This window comes from Garra rufa, chromosome 3, assembly GCF_049309525.1.
Source record: "Garra rufa chromosome 3, GarRuf1.0, whole genome shotgun sequence".
Taxonomy (NCBI): Eukaryota; Metazoa; Chordata; class Actinopteri; order Cypriniformes; family Cyprinidae; genus Garra; species Garra rufa.
In genome coordinates this window covers 55,658,995-55,682,711 of record NC_133363.1, presented here as the reverse complement: position 1 = coordinate 55,682,711, position 23,717 = coordinate 55,658,995, and the positions used below count along the sequence as shown (strand labels likewise).

Genomic DNA, 23,717 nt, shown 5'->3' with positions numbered 1-23,717 from the left:
TGGAAACACACACACACACACACACACACACACACATACACACACAAGGAAATTGTGAGATCTAAAGTCAGAATTCAGAAAAAATCTGAAAAGTCAGAATTGTCAAGAACTGTAAACTCACAATTGAGAGATATAAACTCTTAGTTCTAAGAAAAAAAGTCAATATTGTGAGATAAAAGGTTGCAATTACCCTGTTTCTTTTATATTCTTTGGTGGAAACACAGAAAAAATCAGAAAAGTCAGAATTACAAGATGTAAACTTACATTTGTGAGATATAAACTTACAATTCTGAGACGAAAAGTCCAAATTGTGAGATGTAAACCAAAATGATTTATTTCCATTTTGTTTTATTTTAGATGCGTCTTTTAGGTAACACTTTACCATAAGGTTCATTAGTTAACATTAGTTAACCATATTAGTTAACATGAACTAATAATGAACTGCACTTATACAGCATTTATTAATCTTTGTTAATGTTAATTTCAACATTTACTAATACATCATTAAAATCTTGTTAACATTAGTTAATGCAGTGTGAACTAACATGAACAAACAATGAACAACTGTATTTCCGTTAACTAACGTTAATGAAGATTAGTAAATACAGTAACTAATGTATTGCTCATGGTTAGTTCATGTTAGTTAATACATTAACTAATGTTTAACTAATGAACCTTATTGTAAAGTGTTACCGTTTTTTAAATGATTGTTGTTATGGACAACATATTGTGGGAGGATGCAAAAATTCAAGATTAAGCACTTATTATTTTACTTATTTATTTGTTAGTTTGTTTATTGAATGTGTTTTTGATTTGATTACATTTTATATTATTATTTATTTGTATAAATATAAATCATTTTTATTGAAAGCATTTTGTTTTACTGTAGACATATTTTTAAATTATTATTATAAATTCTAGTCATATTTGGTTTTAGTTTATATGTTTATATTAATCATTTAAAATGTATACTGTATGTGAATATGTATAAATATTTACTTACACAAGACCTATACAGCATTTGTTGCTGGTCCACCTGCTCATGCTCATGCTATGCTTTGATTCTGTTCTGTGTATCTTTTCAAAGTTTTTTTTTCTTTGTTTTGTGTTTGGTGTTATGAGCAAAATCAATAAGTACTAAAATCAAATTTAAAATGTATATATATATTAGATAAGATTTCACACTTTTCCTAATAACGAACCTAATAAAGTGATTCCAGAACAGATTTGTTTTTCACAGCCTTTATGAGATGGTACAGTTTTGTCGATATAGAGTATGATGTTCAGTCAGTAAGAGTCAGGGCTAATTTGTCTACACTGAACATTGCATTTGAATGTGTAAGTGCTTCAGATTTTCCTTGTTTTGTAATCTTCAACACATTTGCATGACTTGATTTTCCTCAGCTGATATTAATCACTCCGTGATAGTTATTGCACGGAAAATCTAGTGAGTGTTGAACGCTGTGGAGCAGCTGATAAATTCAGCCAGTTAAAAAAATATCTATGGCTGTTTATTAAATACTTCAAATCATTTTTTGTCACTCATATTTCATCTCCTATGTGACAAATTTTGTATGAATCAATATATTGTAAACAATTATATTTATAGCTTATATTTTTGAAGCACAAAGAATTCTGAGATTATATCTTCCAGTTGTGAAATATAAATTCTCAATTCTGAGAAAAGTCAGAATTAAATTAAAGTCAGAATTCATTAAAAATCTGCAAGATGTAAACTCAATTTATTTTCATTTTGTTTTATTTTAGATGTATTTTTAAACGATAGTTGTTAGTATTATTGTGATGGACAGCATTTTGTGGAAGGTTGAAAATATGAATGATTAAGCACTTATTTTATACACTTATTTATAATTATTTATTCAAAATCAAAATATAAACTCAGTAAGAATTGTGAATTGTGAAAAAAATTGTGAGAAAAAAAGTCAGAATTGTCTGAAAAAATGTCTATGGCTGTTTATTAAATACTTAAAATTATTTTTGTGACTCATATTTCATCTCATATGTATGAATCATCATCATATTTTAAATTATTTAAATTAGCTTATATTTTCAAAGCACAAAGATTTCTGAGATTATATCCTCCAGTTGTGAAATATAAATTGTCAATTCTGAGAAAAAAAGATGGAAATTGGAATTACCCTTTCTATTTTATATTTGGTGGAAACATACACACAAACTAAGTTGTGAAATGTAAAGTGAGAATTCATCAAAAATCGGAAAAGTCAGAATTGCAATATGTAAACTCACATTTTGTTTTATTTTAGATGTATTTTTAAATGATATTATTGTGACGGACAGCATATTGTGGAAGGTTGAAAATATTAATGATTAAGCACTTATTTTATACACTTATTATTTATCATTATTTATTGAAAATCAAAATATAAACTCAGTAAGAATTGTAAATTGTGAGAGAAAAAAGTCAGAATTGTGAGAAAAAAAATATTTATGGCTGTTTATTAAATACTTCAAATAATTTTTTTGTCAATCATATTTTATCTCCTATGTGACAAATTCTGTATGAATCATCATATTGTAAATAAATTAAATTAGCTTATATTTTCAAAGCACAAAGAATTCTGAGATTATATCTTCCAGTTGTGAAATATAAATTCTCAATTCTGAGAAAAGTCAGAAAGTCAGAATTCATAAAAAATCTGAAAGGTCAGAAATGCAAGATATAAACTCGCATTTTGTTTTATTTGAGATGTATTTTAAATGATAGTTGTTAGTATTACTGTGACGGACGGCATATTGTGGAAGGTTGAAAATATGAATGATTAAGCACTTATTTTATACACTTATTATTTATCATTATTTATTAAAAATGGAATTACCCTTTTTATTTTATATTTGGTGGAAACATACACACAAACTAAATTGTGAAATGTAAAGTCAGAATTCATAAAAAATCGGAAAAGTCAGAATTGCAAGATGTAAACTCACATTTTGTTTTATTTTAGATGTATTTTTAAACGATAGTTGTTAGTATTATTATTCAAAATGAAAATATAAACTCAGTAAGAATTGTGAAAGAATTGTGAGAAAAGAATATCTATGGCTGCTTATTAAATACTTCAAATATTTTTTGTCACTCATATTTCATTTCATATGTGACTAATGTTGTATGAATCATCATATTTTAAATCATTTAAATTAGCTTATATTTTCGAAGCACAAAGAATTCTGAGATTATATCTTCCAGTTGTGAAATATAAAACCTCAATTCTGAGAAAAGTCAGAATTAAATTAAAGTCAGAATTCATTAAAAAATCTGAAAAGTCAGAATTGCAAGATGTAAACTCGCAATTTATTTTTTATTTTGTTTTATTTTAGATGTTTTTTTAAATGATAGTTGTTAGTATTATTGTGATGGACAGCATATTGTGGAAGGTTGAAAATATTAATGATTAAGCACTTATTTTATACACTTATTATTTATCATTATTTATTAAAAATCAAAATATAAACTCAGTAAGAATTATGAATTGTGAACAAATTGTGAGAAAAAAAGTCTATGGCTGTTTATTAAATACTTCAAATATTTTTTTTCACTAATTTTTCATCTCCTATGTGACAAATTTTGTATGAATCATCATATTGTAAATAATTTAAATTAGCTTATATTTTCGAAGCACAAAGAATTCTGAGATTGTATCTTCCAGTTGTGAAATATAAATTCTCAATTCTAAGAAAAAAATGGAAATTGGAATTACCCTTTTTATTTTATATTTGGTGGAAACATACACACAAACTAAATTGTGAAATGTAAAGTCAGAATTCATAAAAAAAAATCGGAAAAGTCAGAATTGCAAGATGTAAACTCGCATTTTGTTTTATTTTAGATGTATTTTTAAATGATATTATTGTGACGGACAGCATATTGTGGAAGGTTGAAAATATGAATGATTAAGCACTTATTTTATACACTTATTATTTATCATTATTTATTGAGAATCAAAATATAAACTCAGTAAGAATTGTGAATTGTGAAAAAATTGTGAGAAAAAAAAGTCAAGAGTTGTGAGAAAAAAAAGTCTACGGCTGTTTATTAAATACTTATTAAATACATATTTCATCTCCTATGTGACAAATGTTGTATGAATCATCATATTGTAAATAAATTGAATTATTAAATATATTTTCAAAGCACAATTAGTACAGTTTTACAAGCTCTGCCACAACTTCAAAGCTTATGCAAAATGATTTTGTCTAGATGCTCACACACTCAAAAACGTTACTGATGAAATTTTAAAAGTTATTGTTTTATAAAAAGCAATGGCAGTTTTATTCAGTGACCCAAAAAATGAAAAATTTATGAAAATGTACTCACCCTCCGGCCATCTGAGATCTAGATGAGTTTGTTTCTTCATCAGATACAAAAAATGTCATATTACGTCACTTGCTCACCATAGATCCTCTGCAGTGAATGGGTGCCGTCAGAATGAGAGTCCAAATAGCTGATTAAAACATCACATTAATCCACAAGTAATCCACACCACTCCTGTATTTTAGCCTGAAGCAATGGTTAAAAGTTAAAACGTCTTAATGATGGATTTGTTTCTTACAACAAAGCTTTTCACTTCACAAGACGGACGGGAAAAAAGTTACATTTCAGCAAATTGTCATTTTCTGGGTGAACTATTCCTTAAGACTTCTATACCAGGCCAGAAGCATACTTATATTAAGAGCATTTTCCCAAAACGTCGTCTCTGTGCGATCCTTGTCTAGACTTGTAGGGTATGAGTACATGATGTGTCATTCGTTTAGTCTCATGTTTTGCCGTGTCTCAAAGAAAACAGCTTAATGGAACTATTCATTATGATGAACTCATAATGTGTCAGTGTTAAACGTATATAATTTGTCTCACAGCCCAAAGCCATTGCTTTTGGTTTTGAGTTAATAGTGCTTTCAGTAAGTAACCCAAACCGGCTGTTATTTGAGCAATGACTCAATGATGAGAAATAGACCGACAGCAGAGTGCTTACAACCTCAACCAAAGCCCCAAAAACAAACCAAGAGCTCTTTAAAGGAAAGCATGACCAATGTAAACTAGTTTAAATTAATTATGCAATATTTGTCTTCGCATTCGAGAGAGAATTTATTGTATTGTACTGTACGTTTCATATATCAAATAGTTTAGTGCTTATGTGATAGTATAAATAGTATTATTTGAACATTGTAATATTACTATTTTACCGTACATAATATATTTGGTATTTATTTCTGTAATAAAACATGCAAAATCATGCTATATGAGTTTGCACTAATTATGGATAAAAGCAATGATGTCATGTTACAGTATGACATCATATTGCATGAATGTTTCCCACAAGCAAAACAGTGTGTGCTTTGTGAGACCAAATTACAAGTGCGGCGTCTGATTCCCAAAACAGGCCTGACAATAAACTTGCTGTTTACTGTGTGTTTAAGACTGTAGTAGGAATTGTAGGAAAAATACATAACATTTTTGCTATTTTGTGTGAATAAAATTGAAATAAATAAATGTTATATTTTTAAATTTATATTGCAGTTATATTTAATTTTTGATTTTATAAATAAAAATATAAATAAATGTTATAAATATTATTATTATTATTATTATTATCTCTCTTGTAGAAAAAATGCATTACGAAATTATTGTCATGTGTGAAGGTAAAATAAATATTTTTTTTAAATAAATTGAAAATGTATAACTATAATAAATAATAATAATTATTATGAATAAAAATATAGATAATATTATAAATATTATTATCTCTTTTAAAAAAATGCATTCTGAAATTGTTATTGTGTGAATGATAAATATATAACTTTTTATAATAAATACTAATGATTATTAATAAAAATTTAAATAAATATTGTAATTATTATTATCTCATGTAGAAAAAATACATTATGAAATTGTTATTATGTGTAGATGTAAAATAAATAATTAAATAAAAATAAATAAATATTTTTAAAATAAATAAAACATTATAACATTTTGTAATGAATAATTATTATAAATAAATAAAAATATAAGTAAATATAAATTGTATAATACATTTTATTATAAATAAAAATATAAATAAATATGAATATTATTTTATCTTGAAAATACATTATGAAATAATTTTTTATTGTTGTGTGAATGTAAAATAAATGTAAAACAATTAAAAGTATATTTTTTATATTGTATAAAAATACATTACGCATTTGTAATTATTGTGTGTGAATGTAAAATAAATAAATAATTAATTAAAAAAATAAATGTAAAATAATAACTTTATAATAATTAATAATGATTATATTATAAATGAATATTATACATATGAATATTATCTATTGTAGAAAATATACATAATGACATTGTTATTGTTATGTGTGAATGTTAAATAAATGTAAAAAATTTAAGTTTTCAATATTTGTTTACTATTGTAGAAAAATACATTACGATATTGTAATTGTGTGAATGTAAAATAATAAATAAATATCTTTTTTAAAAGAAATATTTTTTTAAATAAATGTAAAAATAATCATTTTATAATAAGTAATAATTATAAATACAAATCTAAATAAATATCATAAACTATTATCTCTTGTAGAAAAAATGCATTATGAAATTGTTATTATGTGTGAATGTAAAATAGATAAATGTAAAAATTTTTTAAACTTTTTATTTCTATTGTAGAAAAATAGATTTCAATATTATAATTAGAATGTAAAATAATAATAATAATAATAAACAATATTCTTTTAAAATAAATAAATGTTTTTAAAAATAAATGTAAAAATGATAATTTTATAATAAATAATAATTATTATAAATTCAAATATAAATAAATGTTATAAACTATTATTATATCTTGTAGAAAAATACATCAAGATATTGTAATTATTATGTGTTGCTGAATGTAAAATAATAAATAAATAAAATCTTTTTTTAAAATAAATGTAAAAATGCTAACTTTTTATAATAAATAATAATTAATATTATAAATAAAAATGAATATAATTATTATCTTGTAGAAAAAAAATAAAAATTGTTATTCTTATGTGGGAATGTAAAAACATTATTTTTATTAAAACTTTTCATAATATTTTTTCTCTTGTAGAAAAATGTCTTTAAATAAATGAATAATCAAACAAACAAATAATTAGATTTAAATAAATATAAAAACATGTTTTTTCTCTTATTAAGAGTCTTATATTTGTAAGAATTTAATCATATATATGAAATTATATGAAATATGTGACCCTGGACCACAAAACATGTCTTAGTTAGTACAGGTCTATATATGTAGCAATAGCCAAAAATACATAGTATGGGTCAAAATTATCGATTTTTTTTATGCCAAAAATCATTAGCATATTAAGTAAAGATCATGTTCCATGAAGATATTTTGTAAATTTTCTACCATAAATATATTAAAACTTGATTTTTGATTAGTAATACGCATTGCTAAGAACTTAATTTGGACAACTTTTAAGGCGATTTTCTCAATATTTACAATTTTGTGCACCCTCAGATTCCAGATTTTCAAATAGTTGTATCTCAGAGAAACATTGTCCTATTTTAACAAACAATATATCAATGGAAAGCTTATTTACTCAGCTTTCAGATGACGTAAGAATCTCAATTTCGACAAATTTACACTTATGACTGGTTTTGTGGTCCAGGGTCACATATGTTATATGAAGTTGTGAAATTCATTATAGAAATACAATAGTAATATTGTTTTATATAATTGGGTATACACTGTAAAAAATATTTCCCAAAGTTGTAAATAAAAAAAAGATTATTGAGTACAAGAAAATACTATTTCAAAATGTTCAAACCAAATCAAAACCAAACGTGACTATAATAAATTAATATATAAATTAATTACATAAATATTTCCCTTGATAAGAATGCAGCACGCTCCTATGAAGCTCAAGCATGTTATCTATTCTAAGTAAGCAGCTAAAGCTATTGAGACACCGCCAGCAGCACTCAAGTGTTTTCACCAATCCTGGCAACCTTCTAAATCAGCTCCCAATCCCTTTTCCCTGTGCGTGATCCATTCCGGTCTTTCTCTCACACCTCTATCCAACGTAACGTTAGCCTACTATGTGTGTGAGTGCATGAGTGTGTGTGTGAGAGAGATCGAGCCTTGTTTACAGCGTCAATTCAACGGAGAGAGACTACGGGATCTACTCAACATCTTTCACATCTCCTAAACGAACACAGATCCGATCTTTCACACATCATCCTCGTCCTCCATCGCCCGCGTCTTGAAAGGAAAAAAAAAAAATCAAGGTCTGAAATCTCAGACTGAAGATGGTGGGAGGCAGAGAGAAACCATTTTAAAGCCTGGACGGATATTATTTGGCATCTTTCGGAGTTTCTCCACCGATTTTAGGCCTTTGGAAACGCTGGATGAGAAGTGCTAGGCATCTTGCAGCTGATGAAGATCACACACGCATACGCACACTCGCCCAGACTGTTTTAGCCAGCGGATCTAAGCGGGGTTACAGCTAAAAGCAGCCTGCGAGGAGAGCTACAACGTGTTTTTCTATATTTTCCCACGACATGGAGCATGGAATTGCGGATTATCAAGCCGTTACGTGTTTTTCTTGGTTGTTTACGCATATATCGACGAGGAAAAGCTGCCAGAAATAATATTAAACACGTTTAAGCACCGCGAGAATCAGTGCGGGTGAATCCGCCTCATGGTGAGGGCAGAGCGGGCTGAGTCTTCTGGATAATCGCGCTAGGGTGTCTGGAGGGTCATTAATCCCAGCAAAACACCACGAAGATGGAAGAATTTGGTATTGTTTGATTATTTACAGCTGTTGTGTATCTATTTTTTTTTTCTTCATCCCCTCCATAAGGAGGCACCAAGCTGGATAAACCAACTTTGATGATATTTTTGTACTGAGATAGAAGACTTCAAAAGTCGAGCATCATCCACTTTGAAGGGTTGAGCCGTCTCCCCTTCTTTTGCTATATATTTTTAAATCCCTTTATTTTTTTAAACAAGTGTTTGCCTTGTTTTTGTACAGGAATGAGGTCTAGCAGACAGAGGCGATATTGGACCTTGTTTTGTGGTCTGGTCCTGGTCCTCTCTACACTCTGTCATGGAGAAAGTAAGTTATTCTAGTGATATGGATGCATTTAGATAAGAAGTGTTGCTGATCTAAGAAACCTTCACTTTCAATTTGCTTTCAAAGTGTTTTAAGCTTTCATTTGCAAAGAGCACTGGCTCAAAATCCAGACCTGTTACTAGCATGTTTTTCCTCCTTTCCTTTCTTTAAATGTTTCGTAAAAGAAAGCAACTGGAAACAAGCACCTATTATGCATCACATGAGTGTCTGTGAGTGTTTTGGCTATGCAAAGTCAAACAAAGTCAAGTTTAGTCATGCTAACGCTGCCATAATAATAGCAATTTCATAGGTATTTTACTACCGTGTCTATCAAATAATTCTAAAATAAGAGTCTAGTGTGGTGTATTGTGACCCTGGATCACAAAACCAGCCGAAAGGGTAAATTTTATGAGACCGAGATACGGCTATTTGAAAATCTAGAATCTGAGGGTGCTAAAAAGTCAAAATATTGAGAAAATCACCTTTGAAGTTGTCTTCTTAGCACTGCATATTACTAATCAAAAATAAAGTTTTGATATATTTACAGTAGGACAATTACAAGATATCTTAATGGAACATGATTTTTACTTAATATCATAAAAGAGAAATCAATAATTTTGACCCTACGATGTATTGTTGGCTATTGCTACGACTGTTTTTATGGTTCAGGGTCACAGTTGTGTTCACAAGTGCAATTATGTGCACCTGTAGATATAGATCAACATTTAGCAGATGTTTGAAAGTCAAATTTGAGTTATCACCACCATGTTAGCAGCATGGGGGAGTTTTCTTGTTTTATTAAAGTTACAAACCAACAGGTTTTTGATCGATTTGATTAGTTAAAAGCACTAGTGTTTGCCCCTATGCAAACCAGTCTTTCAGTCTTTGAAACATAACATAAAGTGCTCACTAATGAATATCTCAAGTTCTGATTTTTAATGCGTCTCAGTGAATGATTTGCAAGCGTTTGAACTTGAACACAGTTCATGTACAACTTTAGTAATCTCACAGCTCTTAAGAGTCCGTTGTAGATTTGGTAAATCAGTTTCACTTTGACACTGAAGGCTGTAAAGATTTGCCACAGATTATTATCTGTTGACTTTGGTTAACATAACCAACAGATAGTATTGATAAGTGTGATTACAGTTAGCGAGATTGCTATCAGGGGTGGGCCGGTCACTGTTAGGTTATAAGGATGTGTTGGGCTGCTGTGATGTGGTTCCCAGTAAATGAAAGTGATTTTGGATGACGACATGTTGGAATAACACTGACATGCTCTGTTCAGCGGGGGAAGTTTGTTTACTTGTTACTGTATGTCTCATGTTGATGATGCTGTGTTGCATTTGCATGCTTTCTTTGAGGTATTAACCATGGCATGCAAACATACTGGAAATGAGTTATTGATATTAGTTTAACCCACACGGGCAATGCAAATTGCCATCGTTTTTCTAAGCAAAACCATGCACATGCATATGTGAAAAACATGCAAGATGTTTAATATTCTTTATTCTGTTTCTTTAAAATCAATACCCCGGGAATAGCAATTTTTTGCTTCCCTTCATGTTTGACCACCACAAAATTTCCATGTTTCCAAGTAAACTGCAAATAAGACCCCCTGATTCATCCGATTCATCAAGAGAGAGAGGAAAAATCTGTGTTTTTAAAATAGAACGTGTAAAAACACCCGCTCTAGCAAAACAGACCGGGTTCTGTTGATTGGAAGAGTGAGGAGTTTGTGAAGTCTGTGTAATTGGGTTTTACTGTTAACCCCAGCGGTTGCAGGGCAGTGAGGCAGACGAGGTTCTCAGTGGAAATCCTAAGTATAACCTGTCTCCCTTGGCACAGGATGGTTAAAGATTCCCAGTGGGGTGTAAATGTGGCTCAGGTTAACTGGTTGACTTATGTTGAGACCAGACCATTGGCTTATTTGTTGATCTGCCTTTTTGGTTGGTTTAAAGCAGTTTGCATTTTTCTGTGTTTCTCTTGTGTGAGTGTTGTATTCGCTTGTTAATAAAAAATTAATTTGTTAATTAAATTGTTAAAAATAATGTTTGTGCTGTTGTTTTGCTTCTAAAAATGGTCACTTCTTGGAGGAGGATGTCATATAAAAAACTTGCTTTTGCATAGGACCAAAAGTGGTCTTGATAAATCTATTAAGTGATTCTAAATTAAAGCAATATTCCCAAGAGGGTTTGGACTTATGTCACGGTTTGGTCAGATACTTCGATGCGTGTCCATATTGGTGATACTTGGATGTAAACAACAGCATGGATTGGAAGGTTAATGTACTACTGAATATGTTTTTCGGCTTATTTATGCTGTCTAAACCACGGAAAAAACATTTGGAAGCTGCTAAATCATATAGAGAAGGACTTCGTAAGTAGGAAATGGTGCAATATTTTGACAAACTAAAAGTTAATAGGTGGTACAGTATTAGCCTAATATATCACGTACCTGACCGGAAATGATAAGAACAACGTCAATGTTGTCAAGATTCTTGCTCTGGAAATCCTGGTTCAGTTTGGCCAACCACAAATGCCTTTTGTTCCTCAGACTGTTTGCACTCTTCTCCCTGATTTGTTTTAACTTTTGGCAGTCTGTTGTACTCCAAATGTTTTTCCCAGTCAGACCGATTAGTACAGCCCAAAACATGACAATAATTGACCATTTTCAGCCGCAATAATTAGCAAAATATGCAAGTTTTGTTCGGTTTAGTGGCATTTTTTGACATTCAGTGCCGCCAATATGGCTGATTGATGATGCATTGTGAAAACACTCTATATGTTTAGCCTGGTGGAAGACAAATATGAAGAAATGACAGTTATAATTTTAGAAAGCCAAATTTGTACTGAATATTTACAATTCACTCCTTAGTTGATTTTGTGATTTTTAACTAATATGATTTTGTGTTTTTAGAAGTGTAATTTTTGAGTTTCTTCAAGAACATTAAGACTTATTTTATAGGGACATAAAAATGTAAACCGTTGTAGAAATTAGGGGTGGGAAAAAAAATCGATATTGCAATATATTGTTGTGCTCTCTGTCGCAATAAATAATCGATACACTAACGGCCAATATTGATATTTTATTACAACACAAAATTATTAATTTACCCGTCGTCAGTGTCACTGTCACTACCCAATATCTACCATTCTGTTTGCGGGGGGCGCTGTTCGAGTAAATAGGGGTAAAGTGGCAGAAGCAGCGGCCAGTGAAGAACACAAGTTATCTGACAACAACAGAGAAGAAGCGCAGAAAAAGAGAAGTGAGAAAAATGGCGGAAAATAACGAAAACCAAACAAAGACGCACCCGCTAGTTGAGCATGCTGATTAGAGGTCGACCGATATTGGTTTTTACCAATACCGATAGCTAGGTTGGACCACACTGGCCGATACCGATTAATTAACCGATAGTTTTTGAAAATAGATACTGAACGGCAACTAAAATACTGCTCTGCTAGTTTAAAAAAAATAATAAACCATACTTTATAAATTAATAAAAATATTAATTTTAATTATATATTGATCATTAAAGTTATTTCATAGTTCATTAACAAAGTAACACCCTAACAAGGAACAACACTTCTATTCTACAGCTTTCATCAATCTTAGTTGATGTTACAAATGGGCTCATTGTAAAGTGTTATTTCATATTCACAGTAGGGGTGGGAATCTTTACATTTTAACAATATGTAAAATTGCAGTTTCTATGCTTTTTGTTTATATTTGGAATCTCTGTATGTTAGTACAGCCTTATGAAAATTAAGATTCAATTTAATTACGATTTTCAATAACAACTAAAAATAACCATGCATGCATCACATTCTCAGTTTTCAATATTACTGCACATGGCTACATTTTCATATACATTTTATATAATTTATTTTGAGCAAAATTTACTTTATTTTTTTTATTATATAAGCAGGCTACTTTTAAACCAATTACTTATTTAAAATAAGTGTTCTTTAAGTATCCAAAAGTTAACAGACAATAGTTATTTTTTCCTTTCGTTTGATTATTACTGATGAGATCATTGACAGTGGCTGCTTTAACAGGCTGCATTCAAACGAATGCACAGATCTATTTCGATATATCAGATGCCCTGCTCTAAAAACATTAACTGACTGTGTGTACATCAGTTTCGTATAAAAGTATTCGAAATGGCAAGTGCATTTAACCGCATCTGCAATCGAGCTTTTTAGGACGAACAAACACAAATTGCAAGTGAAAGTCTGTCAGTGCGCGAGTTTTGTGCATCTAATATACTGCATTACAAACGGCAGAAATGAAGGCACATGTAAAGTAAAAAACTGCGGGTGGAAGCACGCACTGTCAAGCAATGCACACGAGTCTCACAGTGCAAATTCTGTGCAATGAAGCCAGCCGCGTTTCAGACGCTCACGCGTGCCATATGCAGGGAAAAACAAGCTCCTTGAAGAGAGGGTTGCGATGCAACGCTGCGTTACGCGGACAACTCGGAGGTATCTAACACACACAGGATGCGTCGTGTAGTTCAAGCAGAAATCTAAAACAGTTTATTTAATCACCAAATGGGCAAATGTTTACTTCAAGAATGATCAAAAAAGCGGCAAAGATTAGTTTAAACAACAGATCAAATGGAAAGAGAAAGTACGATCTATATTGTTGTAGTTATTTAAGAAAATGTGTTATCTGTTTTACATTTATGTTTAAATATTATTTGTTTGTGTTTTGTTTCAGTTTAATCTGTTAATTACGAAAGAAGTGTGTGTAATTTGTAAATGTCATAAAGGACTGGTATGAATTGGACGGCAATACGCCGGGAGAATTGGAGAGGGTCAGACACAATTGTTGACCACTTCCACCTTTTTATTTGTGGAAAATCCCTTTTTAAACGAATTTCGTTTTGTATAATTTTTATCTTAATTTTGAATACATATTTTTGTTGATCAGTTATTAAAATCAAGTAAGAACAAGGAAAATTGCATTGTGAAATAAAGTGCGTAACAAGATGCAAACCTACCATGCTTCCGCGGCCTGAAGAAAAGGCTAAAACATAAATTATAGCTCTATATGAAGCATACAGACTTTATTAGAGCTACAGAAATACGAATTTATCACTTAAATGCACAATCTTCCAGCAGGGTCAAGCCTTTATAAACATTAACAACAATTTGGGACAGATATGTAATGTAAAACTGTGAATGGCGCGCTGTGGCGCAGCAGGATTCTGTAGGCTGAATGAACACGGTTTGCTTTCTCACATCAAGTCTTTAAATCTGCAATTTTGCTGGCTACAAATATGACCAACTGGATATAAATCAATGCAAATATATGGTAACAATCCTGACATTTAACATTGGTGTCTGACTTAACCTCTCCTACTCTATGACAGCGGAGCGGAGCGTGAGCCGCTTCAGCAAAGAATGCAATCCGGAAAAACTATCGGCATGGATTTTTGCCGATAACCGATAGTTCAGCCAATCAACTATCGGTGCCGATTAATCGGCAAAACCGATACATCGGTCGACCTCTAATGCTGATCAGTTACGCCTGTTTCACACATACTCCGTCTGCAGTGCGTATGCGTTGAGTATTTTTTTCCGCACCCATGTTAACGGATTAGAGCGTTCACACTGCACGCGGTTGCTGTCCGGCAGTACGTCCCAGAAGCGGTGTGCAAGTGCATTCAAGTGCATTGAATAATACGTTGTTTATAAAACGTGTTCTGTGTGAAAGCAAAACGAGTCCGTGCTGCTTCTGCATCACACACGGACTGCATACGCACTGCAGACGGAGTGTGTGTGAAACAGGCGTTAGTGTTCCTCAAGAAGAATATGCCTTGATGTGACCACTGTCCAGGTTAACATAAAGCACTTTACAGTAACTTACTACTGACGTTTCAGTATCACGGTTTACACATGTTATTTAATGTTCATGTTGTTTTTTTAATGTTCAGGCACTTTTATCTGTCTAGCTGTACAGCGTTTACATTTAAGACCAGGAGGCAGTGAGTTATTATGCAAATGCATATTTCTTTGCACAGTGTTGAAAATGTTGGCATTAATAAATGCTTAAGATTTCCTTATTATGGGTATTTTTTTCTTTTTCAGTCACATATATCGTGATATATCGTTGATGAAATTTCTTCCAATATATTGAATATCGTAGATATCGCGAATCGTGATATTATCGATATCGTGGGCCACATATCGTCACAGAATTGAATCGTGAGTTACCTGTATCGTCCCACCCCTAGTAGAAATGTATTTGTATATTTGTAATGCATTTGAGATGCTTGCAAACATACACTACCAGTCAAAAGTTTTTGGACAGTAAGATTTATGTTTTTTAAGTTTCTGCTCACCAAGCCTGCATTTATTTGATTCAAAGTACAGCAAAACCAGAAAATGTTAAAATATTTTTACTATTTAAATGATCAGGTTTCCTTTGAAATGTATTTTATTCCTGTAATTTCAAAGCTGAATTTTTAGTGTCATTATTCCAGTCACACGATGCTACAGATACAGTAGTATCATTCAAATATTCTGATTTGCTGCTCAAAAACATCTATTATTGTTATGTTGAAAACAGCTGAGTAGATTTTTTTTTGAGGTTTCTTTTGATTAATAGAATAGAACGTTAAGAAGAACAGCATTTCTATGAAATCTTTTGGAACATTATACATGTCTTTATCTTGATCATTTTAAAGCATCCTTGCTAAATAAAAGTATTCATTTCTATAATTTTCATCCACCCACAAATTAAACTGACTCCAAGTTTTTGAATGGTATAGTGTATAACGTTACAAAATGTACTAAATTGTTTTAAATATTCATAATAATAGTAATAAATGTTTCTTGAACAGCAAATCAGCTTTTTAGAATGATTTCTGAAGGATCATGTGACGCTGAAGACTGCAGTAATGATGCTGAAAATTTAGCTTTGAAATCACAGGAATATATTACATATTAAAATGTATTCAAACCGAAAGCAGTTATTTTAAATAGTAAAAATATTACACAGTATTACTGCTTTTGCTGTACTTTGGATCAAATAACTATGGACTTGGTGCACGGGAAGAGGCTTCTTTAAAAAACATTAAAATCTTACCGTTCAAAAATGTTTGACTGGTAGTTTAGGAGTTCAGCATTGAAATTATGAGCAAAGGCAACTATCAAAGTACAGTCTGACATTCTGTTAGCAAAAATAAGAGGTAGCCTTGTTACATGGTTACGTGTTCATGTGAAAGCCTTCTGTCGCAATCTGTTTTGTTGTACAATCTGAAGTGTTAGGATTTACTAACTTGGGTTAAGTGTGTTTTTTTTTTTTCTGCTTCATTTCTAAACAATGATATCAGTTTATGACCTAATTTCCAAATGCCTCCACTCTGCTACCTACGAGAGTTCGCAATGGCAAGCTGGAATTGGGTTATCAAATGTAAACATGAGATTTGGAGCGCCATCAAAGCAATAAAGATAGCACTGTTTACTCAGCAGTGTGAAAATGTTAGAGTCCGCAGACAGGCTGGGTGCTGTCTGTCTTCCGAGGCGGTGAAAGATGATTGTTTTTGCCGTAGTTTAATTGTATTTTCTATGCACCCATGCATACTTGTTAGAACCTGAATTTAAGGATGACTATTAAAAAGAAAAGATCTAAACCTTTGAGAGGATGGAGCCGGATTGGACTCTCTGAGAGCGTTATCTAAGATTTAAAGGGTTATAAACTTTTAGGTAATGTTATCTTTTAAAGTTTCATTCAGGATCTATAATTCAAGAGCTCTATAATTATCTTCCTGCTTTTTCCAGGATTCATTTTTCAGCTTGGACTAAATGTTTTAGGATCTTTCTTTGTGATTAGCTTGTGGGCATATTGCTCTGTGGAAAATAAACAACTTAATGGGTGGTAGTGAAAGCAGAGATGTTCATCTCAGGATACTTGTCATAAAAACACAAAAATCTGTCTTATAAAGCTCCCTCATGACAGTGTGTCACTGGCAGAAGAAAAACTGCAGTTGATTGAAACGTTTCACGTCTACTCGGTCTGACTCAGTTTTAGTCTTCGTTCTGTATTGTTGTGTAAATGCTTTGGTTGGTTTCGGATTTCATATGTGACCCTGGACCACAAAACCAGTCTTAAGTAGCACAGGTATATTTGTAGCAATAGCCAAAAATACATCGTATGGGTCAAAATGATCGATTTTTCTTTTATGCCAGAAATCATTAGGATATTAAGTAAAAATCATGTTCCATGAACATATTTTGTAAATTTCCTACTGTGAATATATCAAAACTTAAATTTTGATTAGTAATATGCATTGGTAAGAACTTCATTTGTACAACTTTAAAGGTGATTTTCTCAATATTTAGATTTTTATTTGCTCCCTTAGATTCCAGATATTCAAATAGTATCTCAGCCAAATATTGTCCTATCTTAACAAACCGTCCATCAATGGAACACTTATTTATTCAGTTTGTGAGATTAGTTATAAATCTCTTAGTTTAAAAAAAAATGTACCCTTATTACTGGTTTTGTGGTACAGGATCACTTATTCCTTTTTTTTTTTTTTGTGGAACATACAAGATATTTTGAAGAACATTGGGATCCAAACAACATTGAGCTCCATTGAATTTGATTGTATGGTCCAAAAATTAAATGAAAATGTAATTTTAAATTTGGGGTATGCGATATGATGATTTTTGCTCGTGGACGAATAAAATGCCTCCACAATCTGCTTTTGAAAAATATTGCCGGTAAATAGCGTTTTTCCGTCCGCGCTGTTCTGGCATGCGCTTCATTAGCGCGTACACCCCTGCTGAAAAAAACAGCATATGCTGGTTAGGTATGTTTTGGTGCTAAGATGCTGGTTTTAGCTGGTTTATGCTGGTCCTTAGCTGGTTTATGCTGGTCCCTTGCTGGTTTATGCTAGTCCTTAGCTGGTTAATGCTGGTCCTTTGCTGGTGTATGCTGGTCATGTTGCTGGTCAAGGACCAGCATAAACCAGCAAAGGACCAGCATTAACCAGCAACATGACCAGCATAAACCAGCATAAACCAGCAAAAACCAGCAAGGGACCAGCATATACCAGCTAAAACCAGCATCCCAGCACCAAAACCTAACCAGCATATGCTGTTTTTTTCAGCAGGGACCTGAAGCGCTCACGCTAAAAGCCTGTCGAACAGCACCTGATTACTGGACTAAGCTATCTTTCACGTCTGGTTCACTAATACTGTCAATACTGTATATGTAATCCACACAAGGATTACATATAAACACAGTTAGTTATGTCTAAAGTGAAAGTACGCAGCTGAGAGAAAAACGGACACGCGCCTGTAGATATTAGATGCGTGCTGCTCTTAAAGCGACAGAACTAAACATGCTGCCTATTCAGTTCAATTTCAATTCAATTTCACTTTATTGTTGGAATTTCTTCCAAAAATTGTCTTGCATCCTATTTGCGTTTACTGTCTAACATTAATTCACAACAATACACATTACACAATACAATACATTCACAGACATACATGTCAATACAAATCCATCTGCTGTTCAAATACTTAAGTATCCTCCATTCCTCCGAATATTACTGCCTACTTTGACCCCCCAGTTCTGGTTAATTGGTTTTACTGACTGATGAACAAAAGATTTCCGTAATCTATTCATTCTAGCATATGGTACTCTCAGTCTTCTATTTGATGGCAAAAGTTAATATTCCTCATATAGAATATGGGAACAATCAGACATAATTTTACGTGTCAAGGACAGCATTTTTTCTTATACAACTCATGAAAACTTGGCTCAAGCCTTTAATTGCCATTTAAAGGGGACAATGCACCAAAAAATTACTCAGAAGGTGTTAGGCTTGCTTCGATAGTTGGTGTAGACGGTGAAACCGGTGTGAGTCTGCAACATCGATTTTGTCGCTTGTCCACCAAGGCACCGCCCCCACAGCATTTTTTATAGTAGTAAAAATCATTTAGTTCAGGTAGAGAAGAGGCAATACAATTAAAATTGAACGCGGCTGTTCTATGCAGTTTGCCTAAAGACAGTCGTATCACAGATCAGATTTCATTTATAAAGTAAAGAGAGTGAGTCGAGCTGTCTGACAAGAAGACAGAGGTGAGAAAGACAAGACAATGGTGGAAGAGTTTTAAAACTAAATGCAAAAGCCTGTTGACTTCTGTCATTTATCTAAGGCAATAGTGGATTTCATATTTATTTGGTTCCACAGTGTTTGCTGATTTTTATTTATTTAAACTGTCTATTTTTTATTTTTTTATTTTTTTTTATATTGCATCAAGGTGTATTCCATGCCTCCAGGCTTTCTTATTTGTTTAGCTAATGAACATTCTGTTACTTATTTGGTTCCACTGTTTACTAGTTATTTTTAATTTTGTGTGTACCTGTTTAAACTTTGTGTAATTTATTTATTATTTTATATTAGGCATAGAACATTGTGTACTTTTATTCGTTTTGTTAATTAAAGTTCATCACTTTACGCTAATTTAATTTAAATGTGAAAGTAAAACGTGCATGTCGCTTTTACAAGCTATTTAAAAGCAACTGAGTGAGGAAATGAGGGAAAAAAGTGCTTGACGTCGCATTGCAGCTGATTTTAAAGTTACAGTAAAATGCGTACTGTACTTTTACAAGATTTTTAAAGTGAGGAAAAGAGGGAGAATTTGAAAATGGAAGTAAAATGTGCATGGTGCTTCTACCGAAGGAAAGAGAGGAAAAACACAAATAAACTAAAAACAAACAATTGCTGCTAATTTTAATTTTTAGATGGTGTCCCAAACCTCTATTTAGTACACCTACTGTACCTGAAAATGTAAAGTTTGTTTATTTTGTTACCTTGTAAGGCTTTGGTTTTAGAATAGGGAAGTTAGTTTGGCTGTGCTGCTCAGACAACTTGCAAAATAGTAAAACCAACATGACAAAGAATCGTGATTAAAAACGTGAATCGTGATATTTCTGAAAAAAATCATGATGTGATGTTTTCGCCGTATCACCCACCCCTATTTTGAACACAAACAACATTGAACCCCATTGAATTTCATTGTATTGACAAAAACTCTTGAAAGTCATACAGGATTAGTACATTTTGAGCATATTTTTGAGCATTCTGTCTCTTTAAGACTCTAGTACAACTAATTTGATGCGTATGTGAGGGAAACTTGTACAGTCTGTTCAGTGACTATATAAATTTCCTTCACATACGCATCAAATTAAACCTGTCTACCCCTGACTAAGATCCATAACAGAAAAGAATCACCTCCAGATTGTTACGTTTCCATGAATCCAACTATTCATTTAAATTTTGAAGGTCACTTTTTTTTTTTTTTTTTAAGTCATCTGTGACTTGAATATTACAATCTGCATTGATTATCATGTGATGATTTCTGTTTTCCTCCTTGCAGTCTGCGGTCCAGGCATTGACATTGGCAATGACATCAGTAATTTCAAGCGGCTGGAGAACTGTACGGTGGTTGAGGGATACCTGCAGATTCTCCTCATCGGAGGCAAAAACAATAACAACCAGGAGGTCTTCCGCACCCTCAGTTTCCCCAAACTGACCATGATTACGGATTACCTTCTCCTCTTCCGCGTATCCGGGCTGGACAGCCTCAGCACCCTGTTTCCAAACCTCGCCGTGATCCGAGGCCGTAATCTGTTCTACAACTACGCCCTGGTCCTATTTGAGTTAACCAGCCTGAAGGACATCGGCCTTTACAACCTGCGGAACATCACGAGGGGTGCGATACGAATCGAGAAGAATCCCGAGCTCTGCTACCTGGATTCCGTGGACTGGTCTCTCATTATGGATGCTGAATTTAACAATTACATTGCTGGAAATAAACAGTCCAAGGAGTGTGGAGATGTTTGCCCGGGAATCATGGAGGACAACCCTCAGTGTATCAAGACGAACTTCAACGGCAATGACAATTACAGATGCTGGACCTCCAACCATTGCCAGAAAGGTGAGTTGCTGGGTGTTTTTTAGTATTTGCCTGGTTTGTAGGCCAGCTGTTAAGATGTGATCCATTTTTTCAGACAGTGTGGTCTTATGTTTGGATGTTGGATGCTATAGTAAAGAAATTAAGAGTAGGTGAATATTGGCAGTATTGTGCATTTTGTGTGCTGTTTTACATATAACGTCCCAAGTGGAATTTAGATCTGGTTTTGTAAACATTTAATTTATTTATTTTTTTCCCAGACTGAAAAACTAAATCGATTTGAGCTGATATGTCAATCTTTTTAAACTGTTGTTAACCTAGGGTGCGTTTCCTACATAATTACATGTCTCACTGGTTAACTAACTACCGTAGTTGGATGCATTGATGGAGAATAGCTAGTTTCCCAAAACTGTAATAACTTCCATCGTTAGAACCACATTTTTTTCAGTGATATTGAACTTTCATTAGTGGTGGAGCAATAACGTCTGTCAGATTATTGCTATATATATAACAAACGGCGTTTGAGGACTACTTTGCTATTTTTGTTTTGCATTGTTGTGCTCTATTTGCAAATTTTACATTCAAATTTTGCATTTTATACTGGGTAACACAGCTCATGCACACAATTCAGAAAAATGGCACTTTTTTTCTCTTAACAAACCAAAAACAATTGTGTGTTGTGTATATATACATGGGGGGGGGGGTAATGCATTACTAGTAATGGGATTACATAATCAGATTACTTTTTTCAAGTAACTAGTAAAGTATTGTATTACTTTTTTATTTTACAAAAAATATATCTGAGTTACTTTTTCAAATAAGTAATTGTAGTTGCTCACACATTGTCGCACAGTGTTGGGGGTAACAGATTACAAGTAGCGGGGGTTACGTAATCAGATTACTTTTTAAAGTAACTAGTAAGGTATTGCATTACTTTTTTAAATTTACAAAAGTAGTCTGAAACAAGTCACAACTGAGCCGCTGCGCATCTCCAGTCAAATACAGCGGTGTTTCGTTTATGAATGAAACGTGCGTTTTTAAACAAATCTAGTGAAATGCTTCAATTTCCCATTCATACAGATATTCACTTGCTTTATTTATGAATGAGCCATCCGTTCGAACGAATCAAATGAATTATATGATTCAGTAATTAAATCAGTGTATTGCCGCCACCTGCTGGCACATCTTTTCAGTTATTTAAATCTTTAATATTTCTGTATTCAAAATGTTATTTTTAAAACATTAATCTCAACATGAATTTATGGATTTGATTGCACTCATGCCACCTCTGAGCCTCAGTAAGTTGAAAAGGTAAAAACAAAGGTTGGCAAACAAAAATCCCCTGTAAATCACTTTAAGGAGTTAAATATCACCTCGTAATGGGAAAGCAAATTTTGTATCAGATTTTTTGATTATTGTTTAGAATGTGCTCCTAAAATTTTGACTGTGCTCCTAACAAGAAAAGTAAGCATAGAGCCCTGTAAGGTATTGCAGTACTTTGTAATTTACAAGAAAATATCTGAGTTACTTTTTCCAAATAAGTAATGCTAGCTACTGACACAGTGTTAAGGGTAACGCATTACAAGTAACCAGAGTTACGTAATCCGATTTCTTTTTCAAGTAACTAGTAAGGTATCGCACTACCTTTTAATTTATAAGAAAACATGAGTTACTTTTTCCAAATAAGTAATGCCACTTACTGGCGCAGTGTTGGTGGATAACGCATTACAAGTAATAAGAGTAATGTAATCGGATTACTTTTTCAAGTAACTAGTAAGGTATAACATTGCTTTTTAATTTACAAGAAAATATCTGAGTTTTTTAAATAAGTAACGCCAGTTACTGACATAGTGTTGGAGGTAACAGATGACAAGTAATGAGAGTCACGTAATCAGATTTCTTTTTTCAAGTAACTAGTAAGGTATTGCACTACTTTGTAATCTACAAGAAAATATCTGAGTTATTTATTCCAAATAAGTAACACCAGTTACTGACATAGTGTTTGGGTGATAACAGATTACAAGTAACGGGAGTTATGTAATCAGATTACTTTTTTCAAGTAACTAGTAAAGTATTGCATTACTTTTTAAATTTACAAGAAAATATCTGAGTTACTTTTTCAAATAAGTAACGCCAGTTACTGACAGTGTTGGGGGAAAAGCATTACAAGTAACAGGAGTTAAGTAATCAGATTACTTTTTTCAAGTAACTAGTAAGGTATTGCATTACTTTTTAAATTTACAAGAAAATATCTGAGTTACTTTTTCAAATAAGTAACGCCAGTTACTGACAGTGTTGGGGGTAAAGCATTACAAGTAACGGGAGTTAAGTAATCAGATTACTTTTTCAAGTAACTAGTAAGGTATTGCATTACTTTTTTAAAAATTTACAAGAAAATATCTGGGTTACTTTTTCCAACTAAGTAATGACACTTACTGACGCATTGTTGGGGGTAAAGCATTACAAGTAACTGGAGTTAAGTAATCAGATTACTTTTTTCAAGTAACAAGTAAGGTATTGCATTACTTTTTAAATTTACAAGAAAATATCTGAGTTACTTTTTCAAATAAGTAACGCCAGTTACTGACAGTGTTGGGGGTAAAGCATTACAAGTAACGGGAGTTAAGTAATCAGATTACTTTTTTCAAGTAA

The 23,717-nt window shown here is 32.2% G+C and overlaps 1 protein-coding gene across 1 annotated transcript in view; it reads left to right on the top strand.

The window, feature by feature from the left end:
• The first annotated feature begins 9,050 nt into the window (after nucleotides 1-9,050).
• The window catches only part of igf1rb (insulin-like growth factor 1b receptor), a 144,064-nt gene continuing 129,397 nt past the window's right edge, over nucleotides 9,051-23,717 (top strand). The window contains exons 1-2 of the mRNA XM_073836419.1: nucleotides 9,051-9,132; nucleotides 20,529-21,089. Of these exons, the coding sequence (XP_073692520.1) occupies nucleotides 9,051-9,132; nucleotides 20,529-21,089 (643 nt within the window). The remainder of the gene's footprint in view (nucleotides 9,133-20,528; nucleotides 21,090-23,717) is intronic.